Below are 26,852 nucleotides of genomic sequence, written 5' to 3'. Positions count from 1 at the left end.
ATATTTATTCCTATAAACAAGCATGAACATAAATGGCAGTATGTTGTGCACATAGTTCTACACTTCACTGTTTTCACCTAAACATCTATTGAGGAGATACCAAATACTCCTTTAGCTTTTAATGTGTCAGACACTGTTGTAAGCACTTGTCATGTCATGTGTTAAGTGCTGGCAGCAACCCATGAAGTAGACGTAAATATTGCTTCTGTCCACTTTATCTAGATGAGGAAAATTGGCACAGAGAAGTGGGGCAAAGGAACCACAATTCAGTTTCAGGCAATCTGGCCTTTCTGTACTCCTTATTACAGCTATGGTATTATATCTTTATGCATTTGGTTGACGATACGGAATTTGCAGTTTTTGTGGATCAGGATTGATTAGTGAGTTCATATGGTTCAACCTAATAAATAGAATTGCCTCACTTTTTAAAACAATTGCACTGAATTCCACATGTAGATGGTCATTCTTTTTTTTTGGGGGGGGGGGGAGTCAGGTCTGTGCCCAATGTGGGGCTTGAACTCATGACCCCAAGATCAAGAGTAGCATGCTCTTATGGACTGAGCCAGCCAGGTGCCTCAATGATTTTTAAGTTGATACTTAGGTGGATCCCAATTTTGATTTTACAAACAGTACTGCAGTTAGAGATCTTTTTGTTTTTGTGATTTTTCACGTGTTATAAGAGAAGTGTGTCAAATAGACATTTAAATCTACTTTTGAGAAATTGCCTTTCAGAGATGATAGAAATTTGCACTTTCAGTTGTAGTATGTGAAGATGTAGGAAAGAATATGCAAGTTTCTTGTACCATATTGACAGGTACATATGAGTTTCATACGTGTTTGGTAATGTGTTCAACTGCATGGGATCTTGGCATACATGATGATTTAGCTCTGAGCTCTGGTGTTTTTTTTTTTTTTTTAAAGATTTTATTTATTTATTCATGAGAAACAGAGAGACAGAGAAGTAGAGACACAGGCAGAGGGAGAAGCAAGCTCCATGTAGGGAGCCTGATGTGGGACTCGATCCCAGGTCTCCAGGATCATGCCCCAGGCTGAAGGCGGTGTTAAACTGCTGAGCCACCCAGGCTGCCCAGAGCTCCATTTTTCTAGTGTTAGAATATATGAGTAGATTTTGGGACTTCATAGTCTTGCTTATGACCCTGAGATCATGACCTAAGGTGAAATCAAGAGTCAGACACTTAACTACCTGAGCCACCCAGGCGCCCGTCAACCCAACTCTTAAGCCTCACTTCTTGCCCCTCTGCCAGGAGGGCCCTTAGCTATAGCTGTGCAAAAGTTGCATTTTCTTCATTGTACCACACCTCTGCATTTTTGCACAAATGTCTGTTAGGTTCTAAGTGTAGACAGTATTCAAGTAAGGATATATTCCATCATTTTCTGAGTTTAAAACTCTATTGCAAAATTCTCCTTCAAATACCCAGGATGTTTATATTTTGTAAATCATTTTCAAGATTTTAAAATTGCTTCTTGCTGAATTTTTCCTAAGACTATGTATTCCATTTATCCAGGAGTGTCAACTAAACATATTTTTGGCTCCCAGGCTTCCTGTGTTCTTGAGTCTTCCTCTTCATGTTTGAAGGTTTCCCACTCACTACTATCTTACTATATTTGACCCTACCCAGATTGGCTGTGGATGCAAGTTCAGGCTTACGACTGAGAGATTGGGGTTTTGTTTTTTTCAACCTTTCCTTTCTTCTCCCCATTAAGATGGTTGATCTTATTTCTGTAGATTCTCAGCTGGCCCTTATTTATTTATAATTCTTGTTATTCTATTAAATGCTACTTGGAGTTGCTAATTCACAGTAGTGAGCAGAATGATGCAAAAATGATTATTTCCACCTTATGCTATTCTTTGTGACCATCTTGTTTCCACCTTTCACTAAAGAATCCTTTCAAACTGGATTTATTTTCTTTTTTTTAAATTTTATATATTCATGAGAGAAACAGAGAGAGAGACACAGATACACAGGCAGAGGGAGAAGCAGGCTCCATGCAGGGAGCCTGACGTGGGACTCGATCCCAGGTCTCCAGGATTACGCCCTGGGCTGAAGGCGGCACTAAACTGCTGAACCACCCCCCGGGCTGCCCTCAAACTGGATTTCTTTACCAAGTTTTCTCTATTTACTGTAATGCATATTTATCTCCTCTGCTTCTGGATACATTCAGCACTTAGAGATTATCTAATATTTCCACATATTATAGTAAAAATAACACATTGGTGGTCAGCATTTGTTGATCTGCAATGTTAATTTGAGATTTATAGGTAAAATCAAGTTTTAGATTATCTTAGGATGTGGTGTAGTTATGGTTAATGAGATGCCATGTCATAGATGAAGTGTGAGACAGGGAAGAGCAACATACAGTTTTATCTGTTTCATCCATTTTTTCTTTTTTCTTTTTTTGGCAGAGAAACTTTTCCATGTCTGTAAATAGTGCTGCTGTCCTGAGATTGACAGGACGAGGAGGAGGAGGAACAGTGGTGGGGGCTCCTAGAGGTCGAAGTTCTTCAAGAGGGCGAGGTGAGCTTTCACGTGGAAGACGTAATAACAGAGGGAGAGAGAACTTAAACATATTTTTACTCTTGATTTTTAAAAAACAGTTCTTTGACATTAACTGTATACTAAGTGTGCTGAACCTTTGTTTTCTGGACCATTTCTCAGTGTATCTGTTCCACACTGCCTGATTTGGAACAGAGGAGGATAATTCTTAAGTGTGAAGGATTCTAGATGGTCCTAGTTAACTTTGGCAAAACCTCATGCATATTCCTCATGCCCAGGAAGCCTTGCGTTTGGCTATAGCGCCCTAAAGTGCCTCGGCTGCTGGAGCATCACTGAAGTCCCTGCAGGCCTCTGAAACACAGAGTTTTTATATAAGGCAGTGTACCAGGAGTTATCCCCAGCCAGAGAGAATCTTGAGTAAAAACTGTCTCATCAGTACGAGGGGTATTTTAGAGGTAGAGCAAAAGATAATAAACAGTCACTTATTTAACCTGTAGTTTTATAGATTTGTGTCTCAGAATAATTATTATTTTGATATTACTTTTTTTTGTTTGTTTTTTTGTTTTGCTATTTGCTATTTGCTCCACTTTGTGTTCATTGATTTTCTGCAACATAAGGGCATTCTGGATGTTTGTAATATATGTATTCAGCATTTACCTCTTAAGATGGTTAAATCATAGCAGTAGCCTAAACATACGCTGTAAGTTTTTGAAGAGGTGCTTTAGAAGTGGAAAAATTGGATATCTACAAAGCCAGAGACTGTTGTCTCCACATACCATACCACCCAGATTGTTGTGATCGAGTGTGGAATATCTAAATTCTTTTTTCTTAAAGCTATGCCTTATGAATAGTTTTTTATACCCAGTCTTTACAGAGACTGTGCTTTCCTGTGAAGAGGTTGCTTTCATTTATTCAAAATGTGGGAATAATGAAGAAGCTAACTAAATTCTCTACTTGTAGACCAGGTACATTACCAAGGTATACGTGGTTTTTCCTTCTGAATTTGTCAGTTTCTAGAACAGCAGTTTTTAACCTGCGGAGTTGTGAGAAGTACCTCTGCAACAGAATACTGGGTGGTGAAATTTAGGCATGTGTGTGCTTCAAAAGCTCCATCGGTCATGGAGATTCCCACATGTAATTAGGTTCCATTGGTCCAGAATTCATTTGAAATTTTGCATCTGGGTGGTGTAGTAATGTTTTGGAGATGGCTCTGGTCCTCTCCTTGGGTGTTACTTGTGTTTTTCTCTGGTAAGCTGGCAGCAGGGAGAGGTTACACTCAGGCAGCTTTGCCTATTGTGCTCTTTAGAGTAAGTCCTGCAGAGGTTAATACTCAAGAAGTGTTGCCCATAAGCAAGCTGTTTCATTAGCCTCAAGTCATCACCAACTTTGTGTGCCGCAAATACCAGTTTTCCCTAAACAGTTGTTAAAAAAATTCCATATCAAGAAATAAGTGAAGGATTGACAAAATTCTCCCTTTCTTTGAACTGGAGGATTATCATATATCCCACATTCAGGATTTAAAGAGGGTATGCGCAAAAGATAGATACTGTGAGAGAAGTGGTGACTTAACGCTGATGTGAACAAATGGCATGAAACTATTCATATAAATGAACTGACTTGGAAAAATAGTTCCAACACCATTGTCCCAACTGTGATTTCCAATAATTTCATAAGACCATTAATCTGGTTCTGTTTTTTTCACTTAGTACTTAATTTTGACTTAACGCTTTAAGTAATGGTTATTATGGCTTTGTTTTACACGGGCAGAGCTAATATTAGATGATTATTTGGCTCTTTTTAGCTTGAGGAACCTTTGATGTGAAAATCGACTGACTTCTAGATTTCTAAATATCATGAACTAGTAAAATTTAAACAAATGGGTGGGGAAACAATAAAATTATCATCTTTCTATTTTATCTGGTTAATCTGTTTAACAGTACAGCAGATCCACACAATGGTCAACCACCTGGCTTCGTCATCATTAAATGGAAGTATGTATGTATGTGTGTGTATATATATACACACATATATATTTTTTAAAGCAAGTATATTTTATTCTCCCAAAATAATTAGGTGAAATCTCAGACAGGGCAGTTCTTTAACTATTTAGCTGTGTAAAAGATTCATCATGTTATATATACTTCTTATATGAGAACTATTTTTTTTTGAGAACTGTATTTATATATGATTTTGGTCTTTGTACTTTGAAGATTGTTCCTTATGTTTTACAAACTGGAGAGCTCTAGAACCTGATTCTTTTTATGTGCCCACTCATGAATCTTAAGTCTGATAAGGAGGACCAGTACCAATGCTGGTTATAACTGGCAGAAAATACTTTGTGGTGTGCTTGTTTTTCTGGTAACCTGAAGGCTATTCTTTATATTCAGATTTCCAAAATAAAACTCACTTTCAAGATGTTATGTACTTAATGGTTTATTTGAGAAATTTGTTCTCTTCAGAAGAGAAGACTTTCACCCTATAAAATCATCATTGTGGGAGATTATCCCAGTGTTACGTAACAGTTTGTGTTATATTGTTTTAGGATTTTAGATAAAATGTATACATTTCCTAAGGAGAGAGGTACTGAAACTGGGAGTTGACATTAAGTCGACATAAAGTTAAATTGACAGAACTAGAAGGTAATTTAAGATTATTATAGTTTATACCTAGTCCTCACTTCCATTTTATAGATGAAGAAATGGATTACCTGGACTAGTTAAAAGGGTGCCCATTGTTTCCTAAAATTACCCACATGTAATTGTGTGCATTTTATAATAAGATTGTATAAAGTACAAGTATATTCTGAGTCAGGTTTTGATAAATTATAAGCAAGAAGTGGAAATCCTTTGTGGATATTTGCAATAATTATGTAACTCAATTGTTGGCTTGGAATGCATTCATACTTTTGTTCGAGTTTCATCATCATTTTTCTTTGGGTGCCTTTACACTGGTAAAGAAGTTGAGCTACGGATAATGGCTAAGATTTCACCTAAGTACAGCCGTAGACTCCTCTTCCTTTTCTAGTTTTCTGACCTGTGTGTTGAATACACATGGTGCACAATAGTTGAGAAGACCTCACTTTGCACAGAAGGTATAAAGCTAAAAGTTCATATGGTTTTCTGTCACCAGACCAGCAATTGGATGTATACTCTTCCTGACCCTAACTGTGCAGCTTTATCATTTATATAAGTGGAGTTATTTTTTATAAGTATTATTCTTTGGCATGCTTTTGTCATTCAACAGGATAATGTAGATTTCTTATGTCAGCATTTTATCTTTTGTGGCTTCATAGTGTTCTACCAAATTATTTTATCAGAATTTATTGGCTGATCCTTTATTGATTAGGTTGTTTCCGGTGTTTAAGGTTGCAATGAACACCTTTTTACATATGTATTTGTGTGTTTCTGTTAGGATAAATTGTAGTTAGAATCATTGAGTCAAATTTTGATAGATTAACCTCATTGCCTTCAATAAAGACCAGTTTACACTTGAAGGCCTAGAGCCTCTTAATCCCTGCATTCGGCACATTTTCACCACCAGCCCACTGTTTCAAATTCAGTCTGGATGCTTTTCTTACTTGAAGACTTGAGCAAAGGGGAAAGAGTGCCTTTGTTGCTGAGGAATATGCTTTAAGAAGTTAATTCTCAAAATTAATAGAGTTTGACCCTATTAAATTATTCCTTCTTTGGAGTTAGATAAATTATTTTAACATTTGTGCTTGGCTTTTATATGTTATCTGTTCTCAAGCTCTCCAAATCTTTCATTTTTGTTGGAAATAATCCAATAAAAGGTCCTATTTGTAGTAATAGTTTATTGATCTTAGAATTTTACTGTTGAACTTTGGTATTAAAGAAATGAATGTTGATACTGTTTCTTGTTTGGGGATGGGACTCTTCCATCTGTTTCTAACTTGTTTCTTTCAACTTCCTGTGGTCTAGCCTCTTCAGTGCCAGTTTTGGCCTTTCAGGTAAAGATCCATCAGATCTTGCTAAAAGTTTAATTATAGACCTCCTCTTTATGGAGAGACAGAACTTCAAGATTAATCTTTGGTGTTGAGTATTTTCCAAAGTTGACATCTGAGTATCATTTTTTCTGTTTTCTTATTTTCAGGCAGAGGCAGAGGTGAATGTGGTTTCTACCAAAGAAGCTTTGATGAAGTAGAGGGTGTGTTTGGTCGAGGAGGTGGCAGGGAAATGCATAGGTCACAGAGCTGGGAGGAAAGGTAACTAAAAGATCCAGATCTTGGTATAAAGGTTGCTTGGTGTAAAAAACATTTTTTTCTGCTTTATGCAGAGGAGATACTTCTGTGTATAGTTCTAAGATTTCATTTAAAAAATGCTGTTAATTATCAGTCTGTAAGAATTTTTTTAACAGATCCTTATTTAAAGGATGAAACATTCTAAATGAATAGGTTCATATGTTAGTGCCAGCATGGGTATTTCATAGTTTATCACATTTGCTATTTGTTTAGCATTCAGTGGGAAGCATTAACAATTGACATTTTATTGTTTGTTGCTATTAGTCAAAGCATCTTCTCTGTTATTTGTAAGTTTTTGTGATGTTTGTTGATGAGGGAGGGCAGTTGCACAAAGTTGTATGTGCAAAGATGTCCACTGTGATGATTATAATAAGAAAAAAGCCAAACAGTTTAATATCGCTGTGGTTTCTTATATAATGATATACCCACACAATAGAATATTAAATAACCGTTAAAGTTAGGATGATTTTGAAAATATTTAATGATGTGGGAAAACACATTCTAAAAGTATATTAAACTATAGCATATATGTAAAATCATGTATCTAATTTTAAAAAAGAACATTTTTTCTGGGTAAATAGAAGCTAGTTAGATTTTGGTAAGTGAGATAGTGGATATTTTTGTTTTTATCTTTGTGCTATTTTGTATTTTCCAAATGCTACAATAATTATGCATTTGTTTTATAATTTGAAAAAGAAAGCATGCTATTAGAGAAAGATAGGGCAGTGGGTGTCATGGATGGAAAGTCTGTATATTACTCTCAAGTCGTGTTTGAAACTTATTTTATCTTTTCTAGAGGTGACAGACGTTTTGAAAAACCAGGACGAAAAGATGTAGGTAAGGCTTGCTTACTGTTTTGAAGTATTTTTATCTAGACTTCCATGATAATAATTCGTAACAAGGCTCAAGGATACATCTATTAAAAATTAACTCATTACCTGTACCTCTCCAGTAGATGGAGTTGTAGCATTGCTTGCATTAATAATTTCATGGGTCTGTGAGGGCTCTGTTGCATGAAACTAGGGGTGGTGAACATGACCAGTAGGATTTACTTGGATTAGCTTTTTAGGTTTGTGTGTTCTTGGGAAGGCATATATTCTTTATTAAGGCTACCTTGTGAACTGAAATTTCATTCTGTTAACTCCCTTTTCCAATGTAGATACATCTCAAGGGTGAGAAGAAATAGGAAAAATGCTAGAATGCTTGTTTTCATGTCAGAGGGCAAGTGCTAAAACTTTGAATGTTTTTACTTTAGTCTTTTATTCATCTGGTCTTTTAGATGTATAATCTTTCTTTTTTTCTTGTTTTGAGATGAGAGCCCTCAAAATAAATTATAGTTAAGGGTAACCACTGAATTAAAAGGTATGTAGTAAGGGAATAAGATTTCCGTGTTTGTGCTCAATTAATCATAGTTTATATTAAAAAATCTATAATGTTAAGATGGGCTTTCTGACTGATTAAAGGTACTACCTTCCAAACTGCCAGTGGGTAGTAATGTCTGAGAGGAAAAAGAAATGCCGATTCACAGTAATATTGGAGTTATGAAAATCACCATGCAAGATCCAAATTCCTACAAGTACCAGAAAAGGTCTACAGAGTGTGATTATATCTGACAAGAGTAAATATTTCTCAAAGATATGTTAAATATGTAAATATCACTCGCAGGCTGATTTGCAGATTTTTTTTTAACACTAAGTAGTTACAGTAGTCAACTTTGCATCACTGTTTTCATATCAAATTCATTTTTTCAGTTATTTAAACTTCTTATTTACTAACATGGCATCAGGAATAATCAGTTGTATTTATATTAATGAAAAGTTGTTAAATGAGTAACACAAAGAAATTTAGAAGACTAGGTAAGTTATTGCTACTTGAAAGGCTTTACTTGTGTCATAGACTATTGGATAAATACTATCTTGGGGCATTTGTTTAGGACTTTTGCTTCTATCCTTTTCTGATTCAGTACTTCTGCCAGTGAATATGGAAAGATAATGAGGGGTAATTTGGAGTATAGGGTTTTGAGTCAATGATCACCAGTAATCTAAGTTCTCAGACATTCAGTAGTTTCATAATAAATGAAGGTAAGAATGCCTTACAAAATTTTTGGTATTAAATAAAAGTATACGGGCCCATTTATTTGTTTAATAGTTATTGAGTTCCTACTCCTTTGATAGGCCCTGATAGGCCCTGTGTTAGGTGCTATGTAAATAGTCCCTTTTTTGGGATGACATTGTTGGTATGTGACCAGATTTTCAAACTATACAGTATTTAGAGGGATAGCTATAAAGTAGAACTGCTGGGACTTGAGATAATTATTAAGATGGAACAAGAGATCAGATCTAATCAAATGGAAGTTTAACAGCAGAAAATGCCAAGCAAGTCTTGCATAAACTCTAGAATTGAAGATATGGAGTAATGGCATAATAGCATCCTGCTGGGGAAAGGCACAGCCTTCTCAGCTGACTGCGGGATCAGTGTTAACCAGCAGCGGGATGGTGCCGAGCACAGCATTTACTAGGACTGAAGTGTCCTCATGAGGCAGGCGATAGAGGTGCCTGCTGTCTTTTTTATTGACACAGGACAGCTTAAGTATTGTGTGCAGTGGCCATACCCAGAAGGGATCCATATGTTGGAGTAGGATGCTTAGGGCATTTGAAGCCCTGTGATGGGGAATACATGAAGGAAACAGGGCTGTTTACACAGCAGACAAGATTATGGGCAGGACAGGGTGGGGAGGAGGGTTTTTAGGGTTTCTCTCTACAAATATTTGCTTAACAGTCATAAAAGAGGAATTAAATTTGATCTGTATGAGTCTAAAGGCAGATTTAAGGAGGCAGATACTCGACACAATCCTAAAAAGGTCTACTAGAGTTGTCTGAAAATGGTTTGGGTTGTCTTGGGAAAGCAGTGTGTTCCCTGTTAAGACAATAGCTTGATTTTAACTGTTTTACACATAGTTATATTTGGTGGTTTGGATAGAGTGTAAAGTTTCTTTTTTATCATTGTTTTAACTCTTAATTCAATCTAGGTTATTTCCCCAACTACTATTAAAAATACAAGTCTTTTTCTTTGTCACCCTATAGGTATATCTGTGAAAAGATGAGTTCCATAAAACTAAGTTGATGTGAAGTTGTTAAGAATATAAAGAAAGTTTTTCCTATTAAAATATCAGGGCAAGTTTCACATATATATATATAAATAAATCATAGTGGATTTTACTGAGTATTTTTTGACAAGATGCACACTTCAGGTTATATTAACTGCTAATAATTCTGAGCCTTTCTTTTTATAAGCAATCCATTTTTGTTGAAAATATTATAAAGAGATTTGTTCCTAATTGTATCTTGCATCTTCAAGAATGGCAGTTCTAAACTAGATTGTTGGGATAGAGTGATATATATATATATATATATATATATATATATATATATATATATATTGGTCAGTTGTGAGATGTTTTATGACCTCAAATTAAGATTTGGAATACTGAAGTTTCCAGAATACTAAAGGTTCCAGAATGACTTGTTTTTAAAATTAGTGATGATTTATATCATGTATTTGCTGCTTATATGAAGAGAAATGAGTGTGTTTACAGACATCTGGGCAAGAATTGTGCATATTCCCTGTGAACACACCCTTGGGACAATGTGGAGGTGGAAAAGGCCTTCAACATTGGAGTTACAATTGCTATTCAGTAGGAATTAATTGTTGCAGAGGGAGATCAGTTAGGGTGATGAACTTGTATGATTCTGTGAGGAGGAAATTGAAAGATCATTAAATAAAAATTAATCCAGTTGATACCAGTAGGTTCATCTCAATATGTTACCAATTAGTGGATTTTGGTGTGAAATACTTTAAAGTAGACATAAGAGCCTTTGATTATAAGGCTGCTTCTAGCAGTAGTAGGTATTATGGGCTTATACATATATAAAACCAGACCTTATGATATTTAGTAACTACTTGTCTAATTTGTTGGGATTGTCATGCTGTCTATATTAGCTTCCTAAAGCACTTCTTTTTTTTTTTTTAATTTTTATTTATTTATGATAGAGAGAGAGAGGCAGAGACATAGGCAGAGGGAGAAGCAGGCTCCATGCACCAGGAGCCCGACGTGGGACTCGATCGCGCCCTGGGGCAAAGGCAGGCGCTAAACCGCTGTGCCACCCAGGGATCCCTCCTGAAGCACTTTTAAAGTGAATTCCATCGTGGTCTTCCTAGTCAGGTATCCAAGATAGCATTACTGGGCTCCCAGGTGCTCCCAGGTTAGTGAGCTGTACAGCCAGAAATTAGAGCTGCTGTTCCCACCTCCCAGGTCTTTCCCCCTCTGTCCATTTGCACTTCCTTCTCTTGAAAGGATAATGGTATCTTGGCAGAAAACTTAATCCTTAATGTAGAAACTGATTCTCTAAAGTAAGTGAAAGAATCATGAACAGTGTTTTCAGAAGCTTTTCAGCCACCTAGACAGAAGTTTTTGATTGCATTTCTTAGTTGTCTGCTTGTGAAACATTTATTAAATAGCATTAGTATACCAACAGAGTTGTTTTGGGGTATATGTGGAGGAAATCACATCTAGTTTTCAGATGCAGAGCTTATATATACATAGTGTACTTTGAGAGTTCTGTGAGTTGAATGGAGAACATGCTGTGTCTGCAGGGAGCCTCATCCCAGATCTTGCTCACTTTTGTCACTTTGAGCACCTTCACTTAACGGGTGGAGTTGTGATCTGTGTAAGTGATGTAGAGCTCTTAGGAAAAAACGTATCATGTAAATCTTTGATACTACTTTATTTTCATAGATTATGTGAATCTGGTTACTTTATTATAGAAATAAGAATTCCTACTGTCTGTATGTGTTATGGCAGTCCTGGGTTGGAAAAAAAAGTCTGTTGGAAAAATTAGCCTTCCAGAATGCCTAAAGTTTCCAAACAGCAGAAGTTTACCATAATTAATTTCTGTGTTCTTGATATTTTCTTAGACCACTCCAGAGTTCTTTATTTTCTTTTCCTTTTGGTCAAAGAATAGAAAAATGTGACTTGCTGCTCTGTCCTGCTCTTCAGAACTGATTGCCTTTATAGGCTCGTGTTTATTTTATGGAATGATTCCTGGCTGGGTCATCACCAGTGGGGAGGGTTAATCTTTCACTTTCCCTACTAAGACCTGAGTAAGGGAAGTTTTAGAAAAGAAGAGCAGCCACAAATCTACTTGAATTCTGATAAGGGTGACTTTTTTTTGGGTTCTGTTTACTTTGAGGACAGTTTATTATTTTTTTAAATCAAAATGAAAAGCATGCAGAGAATGGTTTTAAATTAAATTGGAGGTAAGCGAAAAGGGTTCATCTAAGTATATGTAAAATAGAAATTGAAGCAGAGAGAGCATAATTTTCATGGAGTATTAGACTTGGTAAGAAATAATAGAGTTTATCTAGTCCAACCTCCTACTGGTGAATAAACACTCATTTTGTGTTTATAGAAAAAACTATTTGAAGTTGGAAACAGGAATTTGGGTTTGAAAATACTTGTTGCCTAATTTTTTGCTTTATCTATTGGAGATGTTTTTCCTATTTGAATTATAAGTAACTGAACTTTTTAATCTAAAGCCTTAAATATATTTGCATTTATGAGTTACTTAGGGTGTCCTGTTTTTTTTTTATACCACTGAATGGATCACAGGTAAGAAGGGAATGTTTTTACTTAGGTCAGAAGCCATTCAAATGAATCGTTAATTATAATTTTTAAATCACTATTTGATTATTATGCAAGCTTACTTTATAGGAGATAGAATTTTGCATCTCCTTAGAAAATTACGGGTTGCATTCAGGCTGGAGCTCTTACTTGATCTGATCACTTTCTGCCACAAATACATGAACATGTGCATGTGTTTGAGTGTCATGCTCAAATACTTTTAGAGCTATGTATAAATCTATATACTTTGCTGGTGTGTGTGTGTGTGTGTGTGTGTGTGTGTGTGAATTTTTGTTCTTAGGTGGTAAAAATTGAGAGGGTAATACTTCAGTTTTGTATGAAGAACCAGAGGAATGATCTTTGTTGTCTTGCAAAAATAAGAGTTTTAAAATGATGTTCACTAAATATTGTGAAATCATCATTCTACACAGGGAGCTAGGTTTAAGACTAGACTGTTGCTTCACTTGCAGATGAAAATGAGAGATTGTGGTTGATTTTAGAGTTCAGCTGTGTTAAACTTTATTGTCCCATTTTACCTTCATTAGTGATGCCATACCACTTTAATATGAATCCATCAACATTTCTGTATAAATACCTATCATGTTGAGATGCATTGATTTCAGCAGATAACCACAGTACAGATTTGTAAGGTAGAATGTTATATTTCCAGAATGTGTATTGTTAGCTCAGCCTTTTTTATGGGCATAGGCTTGATTACTATGATGTAATCAGAGAGATGTAATCAGCATTGAAAAAAAGAGAAAACATGAGATATGATGAAGGAGAAGTAGCTGCATAACTGGCTGGATATATTTAATACATTAAAAAACAGGGTGTCATGGAGACGTCTTATTCTGTCAGTCCTGTTTCTGAGATCTGAAAATTGTCCATGCTTTGTCCATTGATATGGATGTCCATGTCAGTCCTATTTGGGCTCTTGGAGACCAGAGGAGTTGGAAGTTCAGGAATGGTCTTGTCAAAATTCTCCATCTTGATTTGATATTCACCTTTGGAACCCCGGGTCAACAGAGACGCAAAACAGTGATGTAACATGATCTCGGAGGGTAGGTAGGACGTCCTCCTTTGGCATATTTCTCCAGTGCCTTCCTGCATTGCTGAGAGGAACACAACTAATTCAAAGTGGGGAGGATTTTCATGCTGGAGCAGAGTAGCAAGAGGACTTGATGGTATAATGGAGTGATAGTAGGTTAGTGGAAAGATAAAGAATGGACATTCCTCAGAACTGATGCCATCAAGGTGGAAGTCCACACTGGTCTGGTTGAGTTCACCATTTTCCCTTTCCTGATAGAGTACAGCTGAGACTCGGACACTAGTCAGAGGACTAGGTCGAGTGTTGGCCACTTGGAAAATTAGATTAGGTTTGCCATCTATGTGAGCTACTACTGCTAAGTCCGTAAAGCGAATTGAAAAAGCTCGATTTTTTGGCCGGGCAATCTTCGCCACAAAGGCACCTAAATTAGAAATCAGTGAATTTTTTTTAGAATGAACACTTGAAATATGAATACTATTTCCGTATGAGAAGGGTATATCAAATAGTTATACACTTCTACTCCAAGTGAGTTACGAATTGATGAATACATTGTTAATTTGGATAGTCTCATTTGCCTTACAGAATTTTCAACATGTACATACATCCTTATTTTAAAACTATGATTTCAGAAGGCTTAAACAGAATTCATTTTGTTAGATAGAAATGTAACTTTGTCTTTTCATTTCTTACAAAATGATCATTTCTTATATTTCTGCCCCCAATTAAAAAAAAAGTAACAAAATAAATGAAATTCATTTGTAATTAGATTATTTCAAGTTGAAGTAGAAATTAGGTTCAGAGTCGAATGATTTGGGGTGGGAAGGGGACCAGTAGAATGATTGATACATTGAGGAATTTTTTAACTTTGAAACTTATACAACCTCTTCCCTCCCCTTTATTTTATAAGGCTTTGGCTCTAAAGTGTTTTCAGTGTACCTTTAAAAGTGCATCTTCTGTGCCCCCAAGCTGTACGTCAGGATTTCTTAACCTTTTTTGTGCCACAAATCTTGTTGGCAGTCTGGTGAGATCTGTGGTCCTCTTATCATAATTATGCTTTAAATGCATAAAATAAAAGACATACAAAGGAAACCAAATATACTGAAATCGAGTTGAACATTTAAAAATTTATAGTACTGTATGTGTTTTATAAATGCATTAAACAGCAAAATACAGTGGCAGGTTTAATAGTGTACTTGGGGGAATATTGTAGTGTGATATGAAAATATCAGTGATTGCTGTTTGAATCAGAGTTATGGGTATGCTGATACTATTGTTTTTGTTGCCTATGTTTATAATGGAAGGAAATGGTAATTTTCAGTTAGGGGCTAGTGACAAAAGAAGTAGGTTTTTCCTAAGTTCATGAATCCCCTAAATTTTATCTAATGGCTGACCAGTTTAAGAACTTGAATAGGGAAGTTAAGTGATTTGTTACAGGTTACAGAGCCAGTTGGCAGCACACTGGACTTCATTCATCACCCTTCATTTGGCTCATTACTTACCTTTTCAGATTATTATTGCATAGTATGTTAAGGCCAGGTTTTCTTTTTGATTTGTTTTTTGATTTTTAAACTGTATATACACACCACTTACAAAAATGACGCCCTACTTAATTACAGGAAAGTTTTATGTGTTACCAGGTTTATAAATAAAATTTCATTAATCTTTGTGGACGTATATTCAGTAAGAATGTGTATACTTGATCTCTAAATATAATGCTGACTTTGGTGCTCTGGGCTTACTGATAATGAGTAAATGTTGAACAGATAAACTCAGAGGAGGAAATTTTAACCTAGTAAAGAAAATCAAATTCTTCTGTTAGGTAAAATGATTGTCAAAATGTGCATTTAAATATTTATCCACTTATTTGACAAAAGTATTTAGCTTCTCTGAAAAAATGCCTTTTAGACTTTATGTTAATATTCTTTTTGTGTAAGATGTTGCTGCAAGTTAGTGTCATTAATAATCCCTTTTTTCTTAAGGAGTCCAAATAGGTAAAGTTTAAGCATAGAGTCAGGGTTCATATAATTTCATCTCTTATTCCCCTAGTCTTTCTTCAGTCTTGGATATTACTGGCTGATAATGCAAATGAATTATTCTATACCACAGTTGCTTATAATTGGCTATCCCTTCTCCAAACCACTTGTAATTTTTTTTTTTTTAAAGAACAAAAACAATTACCTGTGATAAAAGCCTCTAGCATGAGGCCTAGGAGCATTTGTATGGCAAGTAGGGCGATTGCACTTGGACAGTCACCACTGGGGAACATGGTACCATAACCAATTGTGAGTTGTGTCTCCAGGGAGAAGGAGAATGCAGCTGTGAAACTGGTGATGTACTTCACACAGATAGTGTGGTTTTCAGGTGGGGCATCATGATCTAGTTCCAGATCACCATTCATCTCAGCTAGAACATACCAGAGCACTGCAAAGACAAGCCAGTGGACAACAAAAGAAGCAGAAAAGACCAACATCATCCAGCGCCAGCGCATGTCCATTAGGATTCCCCAAGCATCTCGCAGATATGCAAGACCTCTTTGAGCACCATCCATTTGAAGTGTGCTGTGGCCATCCTTGGTGACCATCCTCCGGTATCTCTGAGCTAGGAGAGGAGCAATAACTTTGCAATTACTGCCATCCATCTCAGGCTGTAATTTCTGAAACAAAGAATAAATTAGTAAGCTCTTAACTGTTTTACAGTTAATATTAATTCTGAGACCTCATTCACTTTCTCCTTTTTTTTGGAATACTTACCTGGCTACTGGGTAGGCTTTCCCAGTCTAACAGCACTTTTTCTCTTCACGTAAGAGAAAAGAGACAATTACTTATTGATTAAGCCATTCATTTGTTACCTAATCATCACTTGCCTTCGGATATCTCTTATTGTTTCCTTGAATGACTGTTAAAATATTGTTTGCTATTTTAATATTTCCAAGTATATTTCAAAATCCTTAAAGCTTGGGTTTATGGTTCATGTCCCTTCGATATCTTTGTCTCTTGCACATAAAGTATTTATTGATTTGACTAAACATTAGTGTAAATAACATTTTTATAATTAATAATTATGAGTAATTTATAATTTAAATGAATAAATTAAATATATGTGTTCCTTTATGTAAATAACTAGAAATCATTTGGAAATGCAGTGTTACACTGTCTGCAAATGTTTTGAAGCTGAATTCCATGCTAGGACAGAACTAAGCTTTTAGATCCATAGTTCTAATGTATGATTTTTAATTAGCCTATTGAAAATTTTATGAATAGGCTTTGTTTTTGTAACTTTGTGGCCATTTTCATGGATTCTTTCCTTCTTTGTCTAATGCATTGTCATCCTCTGAATATTCTAGATTCTGATTAGATTGTGGAATGGAGAGAACATTATTTTCTTAGATAAGTAAGAAATTCTAGGTAGAGGTTCCTAGGTAATACTAGTTTTGAAAGTAAGTAAACCAGAGAAAAGCTTCAAGTTTAATGAACTAAAATAACCATTAAGGCACCACATGACCATTTTTGAAAGATAATTAATATAATTAGTTTTTAGCTGTAAACAGTTAAACTGTAAATCAGTGGGTGTGTTTTTTTTCTTTGTGTGGTGAGAAGAAATCTAAGGTATGCTTTCTGTGTGACGATTTCTATGTCTTAAGACTTTTATGTGGATCTCACAGGAACAGACTGGGAAATGCAGCTTTGCTTTTTCTTTCTTTTTGTCACAATGCAGTGCTAGGAGTTTACGTTTGACTCTTTGTCTACCTGCTTCCCTCAGAAGTAGATGCTGTTGAGAGTATTATATATCCCCTTCCTATGTTTTGTTTTATTTTGTCCCTTCCTATGTTTTGAATGACGGTGACACTTAAAGGGGAGTAGAGGCATTGGAGCTAAGTTGTTGGTTGAGTTTGCTGGATCTTTTCCTGTGTCTAGGGACTTTGGGGCTCTGGAGACTGCCTTCCTGTGATAATTGGAATTAGACATTGGCTAGTTGGGTATGTAATTTCCCTTTCTCCTTGAGGCTAATTTAACAGATATCAGTGATATTAGAGACATTCTCTTGTATTTTCAGTCTTAGGTCATTAATGCTTTATAACTCATTATTCTGACATGTAGTCTTTGACATGTAGTCTTTATTATTTAGTGTTTTTTTTTTCCTTAACATAGCTACTTAATGACTCATTTTGCTAGATTCTTTAAATGTTTTAGGAGACCTTATCTCTGTCCTTTTGAAAGTAACAACAACAGCAATAATTTTCACTGTGCTAGGTATCTTCATATTGCATTATCTCTAATCCCTTGGTATGTCAGCAGGATAGATCTTTCTTTTGGGTTTGTTCTTAAGATTTATTTGTTTATTAGAGGCAGAGAGAATGTGAACAGGGGGAGGGGAAAAGGAAGATAGAATCCTCAAGCAGATCCCCTGCCGATCGTGGAACCCTGTGGCAAAAGTGGATCCCAGGATCCCGAGATCATGACCTGAGCCAAAATGAAGAGTCAGACACTTAACTGACTGAATGTCAAGTGCCCCAGCAAGATAGACATTATTATTCTGTTTCTCAGATGATGTCACCAAGGGTTAGGCAGATGGGGGCCTTAGATTATAATATTATCCTCGTCTGGCTAACTTTACAGGTTAATTTTCTTACTACAAGAAGCTAATTTTCTTACTACAAGAAAGTTTGGTGAAAACAAAATCTTTCCCAAGATGATTGGCATTATATTTACAAGATAGTCTTTGACAGCCATATTTTTAGCTTTTAGTAGATGTTCTTTCAATCCCCATAACTATCTCAAGTATCTGTCTTAAACTATTGTTGACTTCACAAGTGATTCTCATGACAGTAATGATTAATAATATTGGCCAATATATATTGTTTACTATGTGGCAGTAATAATACCAAACACTTTCAAATGCCTAGTGCAGAGTAACCTTCTAGTGTTAGTTGCTTTATTATTATTATTAATAGTGTTCCTTAACTTTCCCAGTAGTAAGTACCATTGTAATTTCCATTTTACAGATAAGGAAACTGAGGCATAGTGAATTTCCTAGGATCACAAAGGTAGTGTTATTAGTGAATCTCACACCAAGTCCATAGTCCAGAGTCAGTGCTTCAAAAATAGATATTTTGATCCTGGTTAGCCTTTTGTGAATAATACTACATTCCATTTGACTAGTTTTGTTTAGGAGTCATTATAGAATATTTGGTCTTTAGGAATGCTTAGGTTCAGACCTAAGATTTGTGGTCAAGAAATATATTTTCAGTTAAGGAAGACATCTTGTAAAATTTGAAGATCAGTACAGCCAGAATTATTATGTAGTCTAATCTGAATATTATAGACCAGTACAAATTAAAATGTGGAGAGGAAACTTCTTACATAGCATTGCCAAATTTGTATTTTACCAGGTGAGAAAATAATTTCTAGAATATATCATACTAATTTTATAAAGGAAAAGCCATTTTGACCTTAAAAGAGGAAGAAGGATATAATAAATGTTAATTGGATTCCTTCAGAAAGGTTGTGAATCACCACTGTATTGTCCTTAATGGTTTCTTTTTCTTTTCTAATTTTTTTTCATTTTTTGAGGTGAAATTGGTATCCGACATTATATTAGTTTCAACTTGTTGTTTCTTGCTTCCCATCTGTGTGAAAAATGCCCATGATGGACCTTGTACTCTAGTGCGTATTGTACTTTAGGATCCACTGTCCTGGTGAATGCTACTAATTGCTGATTGTTTAACAATAGTTTTTTGTAGGGAGAATTTTGTGATTCTTGATTTTCACCTTAAGTTATTAAGTTCTAAAACTCATTACCTAGGAAGATAGCCTTTCTGTATATATTATAGCTAACAAAATTATTATTATTTGGGCTTTTTCAGGATTATTACCTACAGCTTTGTAGCACTTATTCTGGGCTTCAACAATTTCATTCTTTTTCTCTTGGAATTAACTAAATATGTGAGGAAAAAAACCTGTGAACAGGGATGTCAAGGCTAGTATCAAAACAGTGAAGCAGTCTCCTTTTTATATATAAGGCTTTGCTGGATCTTTTTAAAATTGTGTTGGTAAGTGGAGTATTCTCAGATTTTGATCCCCATTTAACGATTACCCTGAATAAGTCCATCTTTGGATTTATATAAAGAGTATGGTTTAGTATATGTTTTAGTACTACTAAAACAAGGTAGGGAATCTAGCTGACCATGCTCTGGCTCTGTTGGTTACATAGCTGTGTCAGCTGGGCAAGCCACCCAGTCCCCTTGACCAGGCTTCCTTATATTAAAAAAAGAGAGACAAAAGGGAATTAAATAATACTATATTTTAAAATTCTACAAGTTTTAAAATTTATTTCTATTTCCCTCAACTGACATAGGTTTTTTAGATTATTTTTTTTTTCTTCTTTCTCTTATGTGTTTTACATCTGCTTGTGTGGTATTTGAAAATTACATTATTGTTGCCTGATACATGTAGATTTTTCTCTTTATCAAATTTAAAAGTGACTGACAGGCATCATTATATTTATACTATTATATTTCCAAGTAATTTTCATATCTTTCCAGGTGTACAAATACCCTTTGAGTATGTTTGTCTTGGTTTGTATTTATATGATTCTTACTAACTGATCCCAATAGAAAATAGAATTGAAGCTTGAGAAGGTTTGTTTTTTCTCTCTGTGTGTGGGCTGTAAAGTATTTGCTCATTTACAAACTTCGGTGGATAAAAACACTACTTTATAAAAATGATAGTTTGGCTGCTTCGGTGGCTGTTGAAATTATGGATTCGTTTTACTCATTTGGTTTGTAGTACTTAAAATTATATCTTTTTTGTTGCCATGTTGTAAGGTGGTAGTGTAGTTCATATTAAACAGTTAAGATAATAGGCTATAACTACAAATGTTAAATGATCACAATATTACTATGTATTCACATCTAGTGTAAAAACTGTATAAAGTCTTAAAGTCATCTCTCCTACCCTCTATAATTGGGGCAAACAGTGTGAGTTCTCTCTTATATAAGCTCAGAGAATCTTTTATATTTTAATTTCTTACTTGTAGAAGCACCTACTAATTTTGGTAATTCTATGCTTAAAAAGACATTTAAAACTAGATAGTCAAAAAAAAAAATAAAACTAGATAGTCATCACTTTTTTCATGGAATAAAAAATTGTGTGTGCGGAGATTGTTTGTTCTTGTATACTCATTTTGGGTTTTTTACTCCCTTCCAAAAGAAAGATTATCTATCTATCTATCTATCTATCTATCTATCTATCTATCTATCAATCTATCTATCTATCTATCTATCTATCTATCTATCTAAAATCCAAGGAAGAGAGGTGAAAACAAAAAAGCCCCTGAATTTTTTTATGGCCTTTCATTTCTGCTTATTTCTGTATTGTAACATGGGATTGGTGTACATTTAATAAAACAAGAAAACTTCTAGTAATGCTTTCAGTAGGGCTATTACTCCATTTCTAAAATTTAAGGAAAAAGAATAAAGAACCTTAATGTATGACCCTGAAGGTAATATCTTTGTTTTAAAAATCTATTGGCAATATCTAGCTCTGTCCCTATTTGCCACTCAATTTCTTTCTGTTCCCCTTAAGGAAAGAAATAAGAATGAATATTATTTCATGTACTCACCAGAACTTTTGCTGGGTCAGTCTGTGTGCACAGGTAGGTCTTGAGGAAACTTGCAGAGTCTGTCCTTTTGATAAGGTAACTTTAATCTACAAGGCTAGCTTGTGGGTTCTCTTCTTGGACTGGATTTACAGTTCACATTCCTCTGTTTATAATGTCGTGGGGGCTAGTTTCAGCTGAAGATGATGTGATTGGTCACTTAGTCCGCAGGGGGGCCAATGAGCTCTGATCATGTGGAAAAGAATGCTGGTTTGTTAGGAGGTCTTTCTTTACCCAACACAAACCTTAACAATTCTGGAGAAAGCCTCCAGAACTGACTTGGAGAAGGGGTGCATTTTTCCCTCTAATCAGGACCGGTCTTTAGTAAGTTTGCATAATCTTACTTAAGAGTTTATTTGAAAGTTCAAAGGGATAAAATTCCCTGCAAGATTTCCTTTCAGCCGTCTTTCCTTATGTAGCATGTTGAAGTGTGAGATACTGCCTTTACTATTCCTTTTTTTTCTCCATTTCTACAGGGAAGGTTTCCTTGGATAAGGACTTTTAAGCATGAATTAATTAATTGATTTTATTAGTTTTCATATTCCATCTCACTAGAATGGCTGCCACTAATTCTAAAACTGATAATATAGGTGATTTAGTTACCTGAATTTTTGCAAGGGAGGGACAAGGAGACAGGCCTTTTCTTCTTCTTCTTCTTCTCTTCTTCTTCTTCTTCTTCTTCTTCTTCTTCTTCTTCTTCTTCTTCTTCTTCTTCTTCTTCTTCTTCTTCTTTTAAGGCTATGTGCAGAGATCTTAAATAAGAATAGATTTGTTTGGTACCTTGCACTTATCTTTAAAAAACACACCTGTGTCAAGGAGCTGAAGAATTATCTTAAGGCATGCTTTAGTAATGAGGATGGTTTCCTGAGAGGTTTATGGTGTTCAGGGTACAGAAAATTTAACTTAACATCTAAATAGTGTTTACCTAGAAAACGCCTGTGATCTAACTTGTAGCAACCTTAAAGTGAGCTGTGGGATGGTTTTGTGTAATGCTTTTACTGAGCAGTACTTCTGTCCACCTCTGTTAGCTGCTGATTTTAAAACTTTGATCAAATGTCACATGTAAGAGGATCTGAGAAACAAAGGCTGTTATTGTTCAAAGTAAAATCATGGAAGGCCTGCTGGGAAAATTATTAATGTAGACCAATATAATGCTACTTAGAAGGTGAAATCCGTCTTTGTAGATTCCTTCCCCTCCCCCACAATTAAAAAGAAAGTATTAATTCCTTCTTTGTTCTGTAATGCCAAACATTTCAATACAAGTTCAGACACAGCATTGGAAACTTTGACCTTCAGAACTAGAGAAGGTAAAAGCATAAAGTAGGGACTTGTGATGGTGATGCTTATTCCCTGTACACACTGATAGGGAATTATACTGTATATCAATTGACAGTTGACTGGGGAAGAAAAAGCCTTAGCAAATACAGTGTGACACTGCCTTTTAGAAAGTACAGGAGTGTATCTGCCATGTGTCTCACATCAACGTTATGATAATTAAGATGGTGAAGGATTTTACCAAACTTAGAAGCCTCTTTCCATAATATACTCTGTTTCAGAATATATTAAGGCAGAAATGATTTGGCGAGATGATTGTCAAGAAAGAAATGTCTCAAGTGAAGAAGGGTTCTGGTTTCTGGATTTCTGTAATTTAAAAGTCTTGCTGTGGTTTATAGACCATTCCTAGTTGCTAATTGTGTGGATAGTAGACCAGCTTTGGAGTGTCCACTCAGGAGCACAGTACTCCCATTTAATAGTCTGAGCAGTACTATTCATTTCTGGTTGAGATTGCCAGGTTAGCTGAGATGAAACTGATCTTGACATAGATGGTATATCAACTTCACCCTAAGACACATGGGCCCATCTAAACAGAATTACTGACTTTAGTTAGAGATGGTTTTAAAACATTTCTTTTATGAATGAACATAAGTGGTAAATATCTGTTCTTTGGTTTATTTTTTATTAAAAATTATAATGATTAAGCAAGGTGTCAAGACCAGATACATTGTTCTATATTAAATTCAGATCTCTGTCCCTAAAGGTATTTGATTTTCTTTCTGGCTAAAGTAATCCAGTGTATAGTCCATAACTATGCCAATTTGTACTTGAGACTAACAGATGCTTTAGTTGGAGTATAGTGTCCTGCCTATGTACATGGATAATCTTTCAACTTTAAAACTTTAGCCGTGTTCTATGTTCTTTCTTATATAGTATACCTTGCTTTCTTTAGAAGATGCCTAGTCCATTTTCAGTTCTGCATTCAAGCCCAGCTGCTGATCGTCTTCTTCCCTAGAGATTTGCGGCAGTGTTAGGGTATATACCATCAGATGACTGAACATGAGGGTTCAGTTAAAAAAATACCGCAAGAGGTATTTTTTTCCAACGAGATTTTGATATGCTGCAGCCCCTCCAGTCTGTCTCTTCCGGTCAGGGATTGTGTTTTCAGGACCAGTGTTAATGAGTGGAGCAGATTGTAACTTCTCAGGGGTTAGGATGGGAGAAAAGTTACACATCTTTGGATATAAAACTTAAACTTCTCCATCCTAGCCATCCTGAGTTTTGTTTACAATTAATTGTGGGGAAAAAAGTAAATACTAACACCTGGATGGGATTTCCTTTCACTATTTTCTCTGGTGTTAGAAAATATTTTTAGTGTTGATCAGAGAATGTATATCTGAATAGAGGAATACAAAGTTTCTTACTAGAAAAATTTGCACATAAACAAGCTTCAAAGTCTGTCCCATAATTCCACTTTTGCTTTTGGAGTTTGGGTACTTGTAAGTTCCAAGTCTCACAGCTGTAGATTTTATTGGCTGAGTGCCTCTTCGCTCCATCTGAAGTTTTCCATAAACACCATTTTTGGCTGTGAGTCAAACATGCACACAGGTGCCCTTTTACTGCTCTTTCTCCTTAGGAAGTCTACTCAATTAGACCAGACTAAAACCAATATTACATTTTAATTTAATTTAATTTTAAAAATCCTATTCATACTTAATACATTAAGTAGAAACAACTAAGTATTTACTGCCATTGGGAAAATGTTTATATATGTCATACATTTGCATTTTAGCACCTTTTGTACATTCTTAGTTACTGTTGATATAAGATCATAACTTGTATTATATAGATTGTATAGTTTGATTATAAAACAGTCATATTTGCTCTTTTGAATAGAAAATACATTTTAAATTTGTGTTTCTTTATCTTTTGAAGGTCATAGATACCTTTAAGACTCTTACAAAACCTTACACCTTTTTCCCTGATAAAAGAAAGCATGCCAGCATAATATTTACTTCTCGTTCAAGGATTCATGGCCCCCAAGTTCATTTATGGACTGTAGGTTAGGAATATTTGGGTCAGCCATTAAATTTGTAAATTATTCAGTTATGTTTACTTTTCAATCTTGTTTACAAGTTATTCTGTTAAGATTATAAGAAATCAACTAAAATATTTGCTTACTCAACCTTATTATTGTGCTGGTATTATGTAAGGAGGAGGACTTTGGTTTGAAATGCTGAGGAGGGCCTTGTGGGTATCCCTCACTGGCCACTGTGGAATTCTAGACTTTGTAGACGTGAAAGGAACTTTAGATAGCATCCTCTAAGTTGCCTGGGAATGGCTTTTAATATTTTGCTTTTTTTTTTTTTTAAGATTTTATTTATTCATTCATGAGAGACATGGAGACAGACACACAGGCAGAGGGAGAAGCAGGCCCCATGCAGGGAGCCCGATGCAGGACTGGATTTTGGGTCTCCAGTCACGTGCTGGGCCTAAGGCAGCACTAAACCGCTGAGCCACCCAGCCTGCCCTAATATTTAGCTTTTATTTTAAATTAGACCAGTAATACACAAATTATGTGTGTGTGTGTTTTTTTTTTTTAAGATTTTATTTATTTATTTATGACAGGGAGAGAGGCAGAGGCAGAAGAGAAAGAGAGAGAGGCAGAGGAAGAAGTCAGGCTCCATACAGGGAGCCCAACATGAGACTCGATCCCAAGACTCCAGGATTATACCCCAGGCCAAAGGTGGCGCTAAACCGCTAGGCCACTGGGGCTGCCCTATGTGTTGTTTTTTTTTTTTAAACAAATCATATAGATCAAATTCTCCTTGAGATATTCACTCTCAACTCAAATCTACACAAATACAAATATACTGTAATCATTTAAATGGTTAAGGATTTATTTGGATGTTTTAGAGCAATTCTTGAATTCAGTGTAATTTTTAGTTATATTAGTAGTATTTGGAAATTATTTTATTAGATGGTGCTTGAAGTCATTTTTTTCCTCTCAAAAGAATTTCTCGAGCGAAGTTTTTATATTGAAGAATGGGTCTTAACATTTCTGAGGGGTATGCTTTTTTTTTTTTTTTTTTAAGATTTTATTTATTTGAGAGAAAGCAAGAAGGCGCTGGGAGGGGCAGAGGTACAAGGGACAAGCAGACTGCACGCTGAGCATGGAGTCCAGTGTGGGGCTGGATCTCTTGACCTGAAGCTATGACCTGAGCCAAAACCAAGAGTCTGTTGCTTAACTGAATGGAGCCACCCAGGTGCCCCAGGGGATATACATTTTGACATAATTTCTGCTGGAAGATTAACACATTTGGTTCCATCTTCCCCTTTTAGAAATGTCGGTAGTCGTTGTCTATATAAGCTGTACCATGCATAGTATGTCTGTTGCCCTTTTAGAGTTTGTTAGACTTTGATCCCAGAGCTTCCTCTTCATTAGTTTTTCTGGAATTTTTTTGCTTCCTTCAATGGATAAGTCTGTGAGTAAACCCAGGTTTAGGAGTTTGAACACCTGTGTTCTATGTCTGATTTGGTCACTACTTAGCTCTATGACCTTGGGAAATTCCCCCTATAAGTACCCCTTTTCTCACAGAACAATTGAGGTGATGATGTTTAACCTAACTCTTATGATTGTAATAAGGATTAGTTGAGATAAATGGATGCATTTTGTCAAGGAAAATTTGACAAATTTTAGGTTATTTGTTTACATGTGTGTCCCTGGGCTGTGGACCTGGGGGATTGATGCTATGTATAAGTTTCTTTATTTTTAATCCTTCGTCTTTGTGTTTGTCCATAGAGGAAAGCACTCATGTTGATGTTTGCTAGAGGTTTGAGTAGAACAGGTAAAAATAGGTAAAGTTAGTACTAATTTTTCAGGGATAAGATTTATTATTTTTATTTATTTATTTTTTTTATTTTATTTATTTTTTTTTTAAAGAATTTTTTTTTTAAATTTTTATTTATTTATGATAGTCACAGAGAGATAGAGAGGCAGAGACACAGGCAGAGGGAGAAGCAGGCTCCATGCACCGGGAGCCCGACGTGGGATTCGATCTCGGGTCTCCAGGATCGCGCCCTGGGCCAAAGGCAGGCGCCAAACTGCTGCGCCACCCAGGGATCCCAGGGATAAGATTTAGTAGTGCTTACTAAAGTTGAATATACCTCATTTCACTCCTGGCAATTTCACTTTTAGGTATATATCAACAGAAATACAAACATATACTAAATTTCATATTCAAGAATGCTCATAGCACAATTCATATAGCAAAAAACTAAAAACAACTTCAGTCAGCAGCAGAGTCATATGTTGTGGTCTATCTACACAATGAGATCCTGTACAGTTGTGCAAAAGAACAAGCTGCTCTTCTCTGTAACAATGTGGATGAATCTCCCATAATGGTTCCTGTAAGA

At 35.5% G+C, this 26,852-nt stretch overlaps 2 protein-coding genes across 4 annotated transcripts in view; one reads left to right on the top strand and one right to left on the bottom strand.

The window, feature by feature from the left end:
- The window catches only part of GIGYF2 (GRB10 interacting GYF protein 2), a 136,626-nt gene that overhangs the window by 49,061 nt on the left and 60,713 nt on the right, over positions 1 to 26,852 (top strand). For all 3 annotated transcript variants that reach the window (XM_041765802.1, XM_041765801.1, XM_041765800.1), the window contains exons 6-8: positions 2,426 to 2,537; positions 6,627 to 6,738; positions 7,571 to 7,611. In XM_041765802.1, the coding sequence (XP_041621736.1) occupies positions 2,426 to 2,537; positions 6,627 to 6,738; positions 7,571 to 7,611 (265 nt within the window). The remainder of the gene's footprint in view (positions 1 to 2,425; positions 2,538 to 6,626; positions 6,739 to 7,570; positions 7,612 to 26,852) is intronic.
- KCNJ13 (potassium inwardly rectifying channel subfamily J member 13) lies at positions 12,750 to 23,571 on the bottom strand. Its single transcript, XM_041765804.1, has 3 exons — positions 21,126 to 23,571; positions 15,684 to 16,158; positions 12,750 to 13,926 (listed from the first exon to the last, which is right to left on the bottom strand). Exons 2-3 carry the CDS (start codon positions 16,141 to 16,143, stop codon positions 13,304 to 13,306), a joined length of 1,083 nt encoding a protein of 360 aa, XP_041621738.1. The 5' UTR covers positions 16,144 to 16,158; positions 21,126 to 23,571; the 3' UTR covers positions 12,750 to 13,303.

Source organism: Vulpes lagopus, chromosome 8, assembly GCF_018345385.1.
Source record: "Vulpes lagopus strain Blue_001 chromosome 8, ASM1834538v1, whole genome shotgun sequence".
Classification (NCBI taxonomy): Eukaryota; Metazoa; Chordata; class Mammalia; order Carnivora; family Canidae; genus Vulpes; species Vulpes lagopus.
The sequence above is the reverse complement of the archived record's forward strand: the minus strand, read 5'-3'. Positions and strand labels throughout refer to the sequence as shown.

Excerpts from the sequence above, each read along its gene's own strand:
- KCNJ13 (XM_041765804.1), bottom strand. The coding sequence starts at position 16,143 with ATGGATGGCAGTAATTGCAAAGTTATTGCTCCTCTCCTAGCTCAGAGA. Across the intron at positions 13,927-15,683 it reads GCTAGAGGCTTTTATCACAG|GTGCCTTTGTGGCGAAGATT; the intron begins GTAATTGTTTTT and ends TTTCTAATTTAG.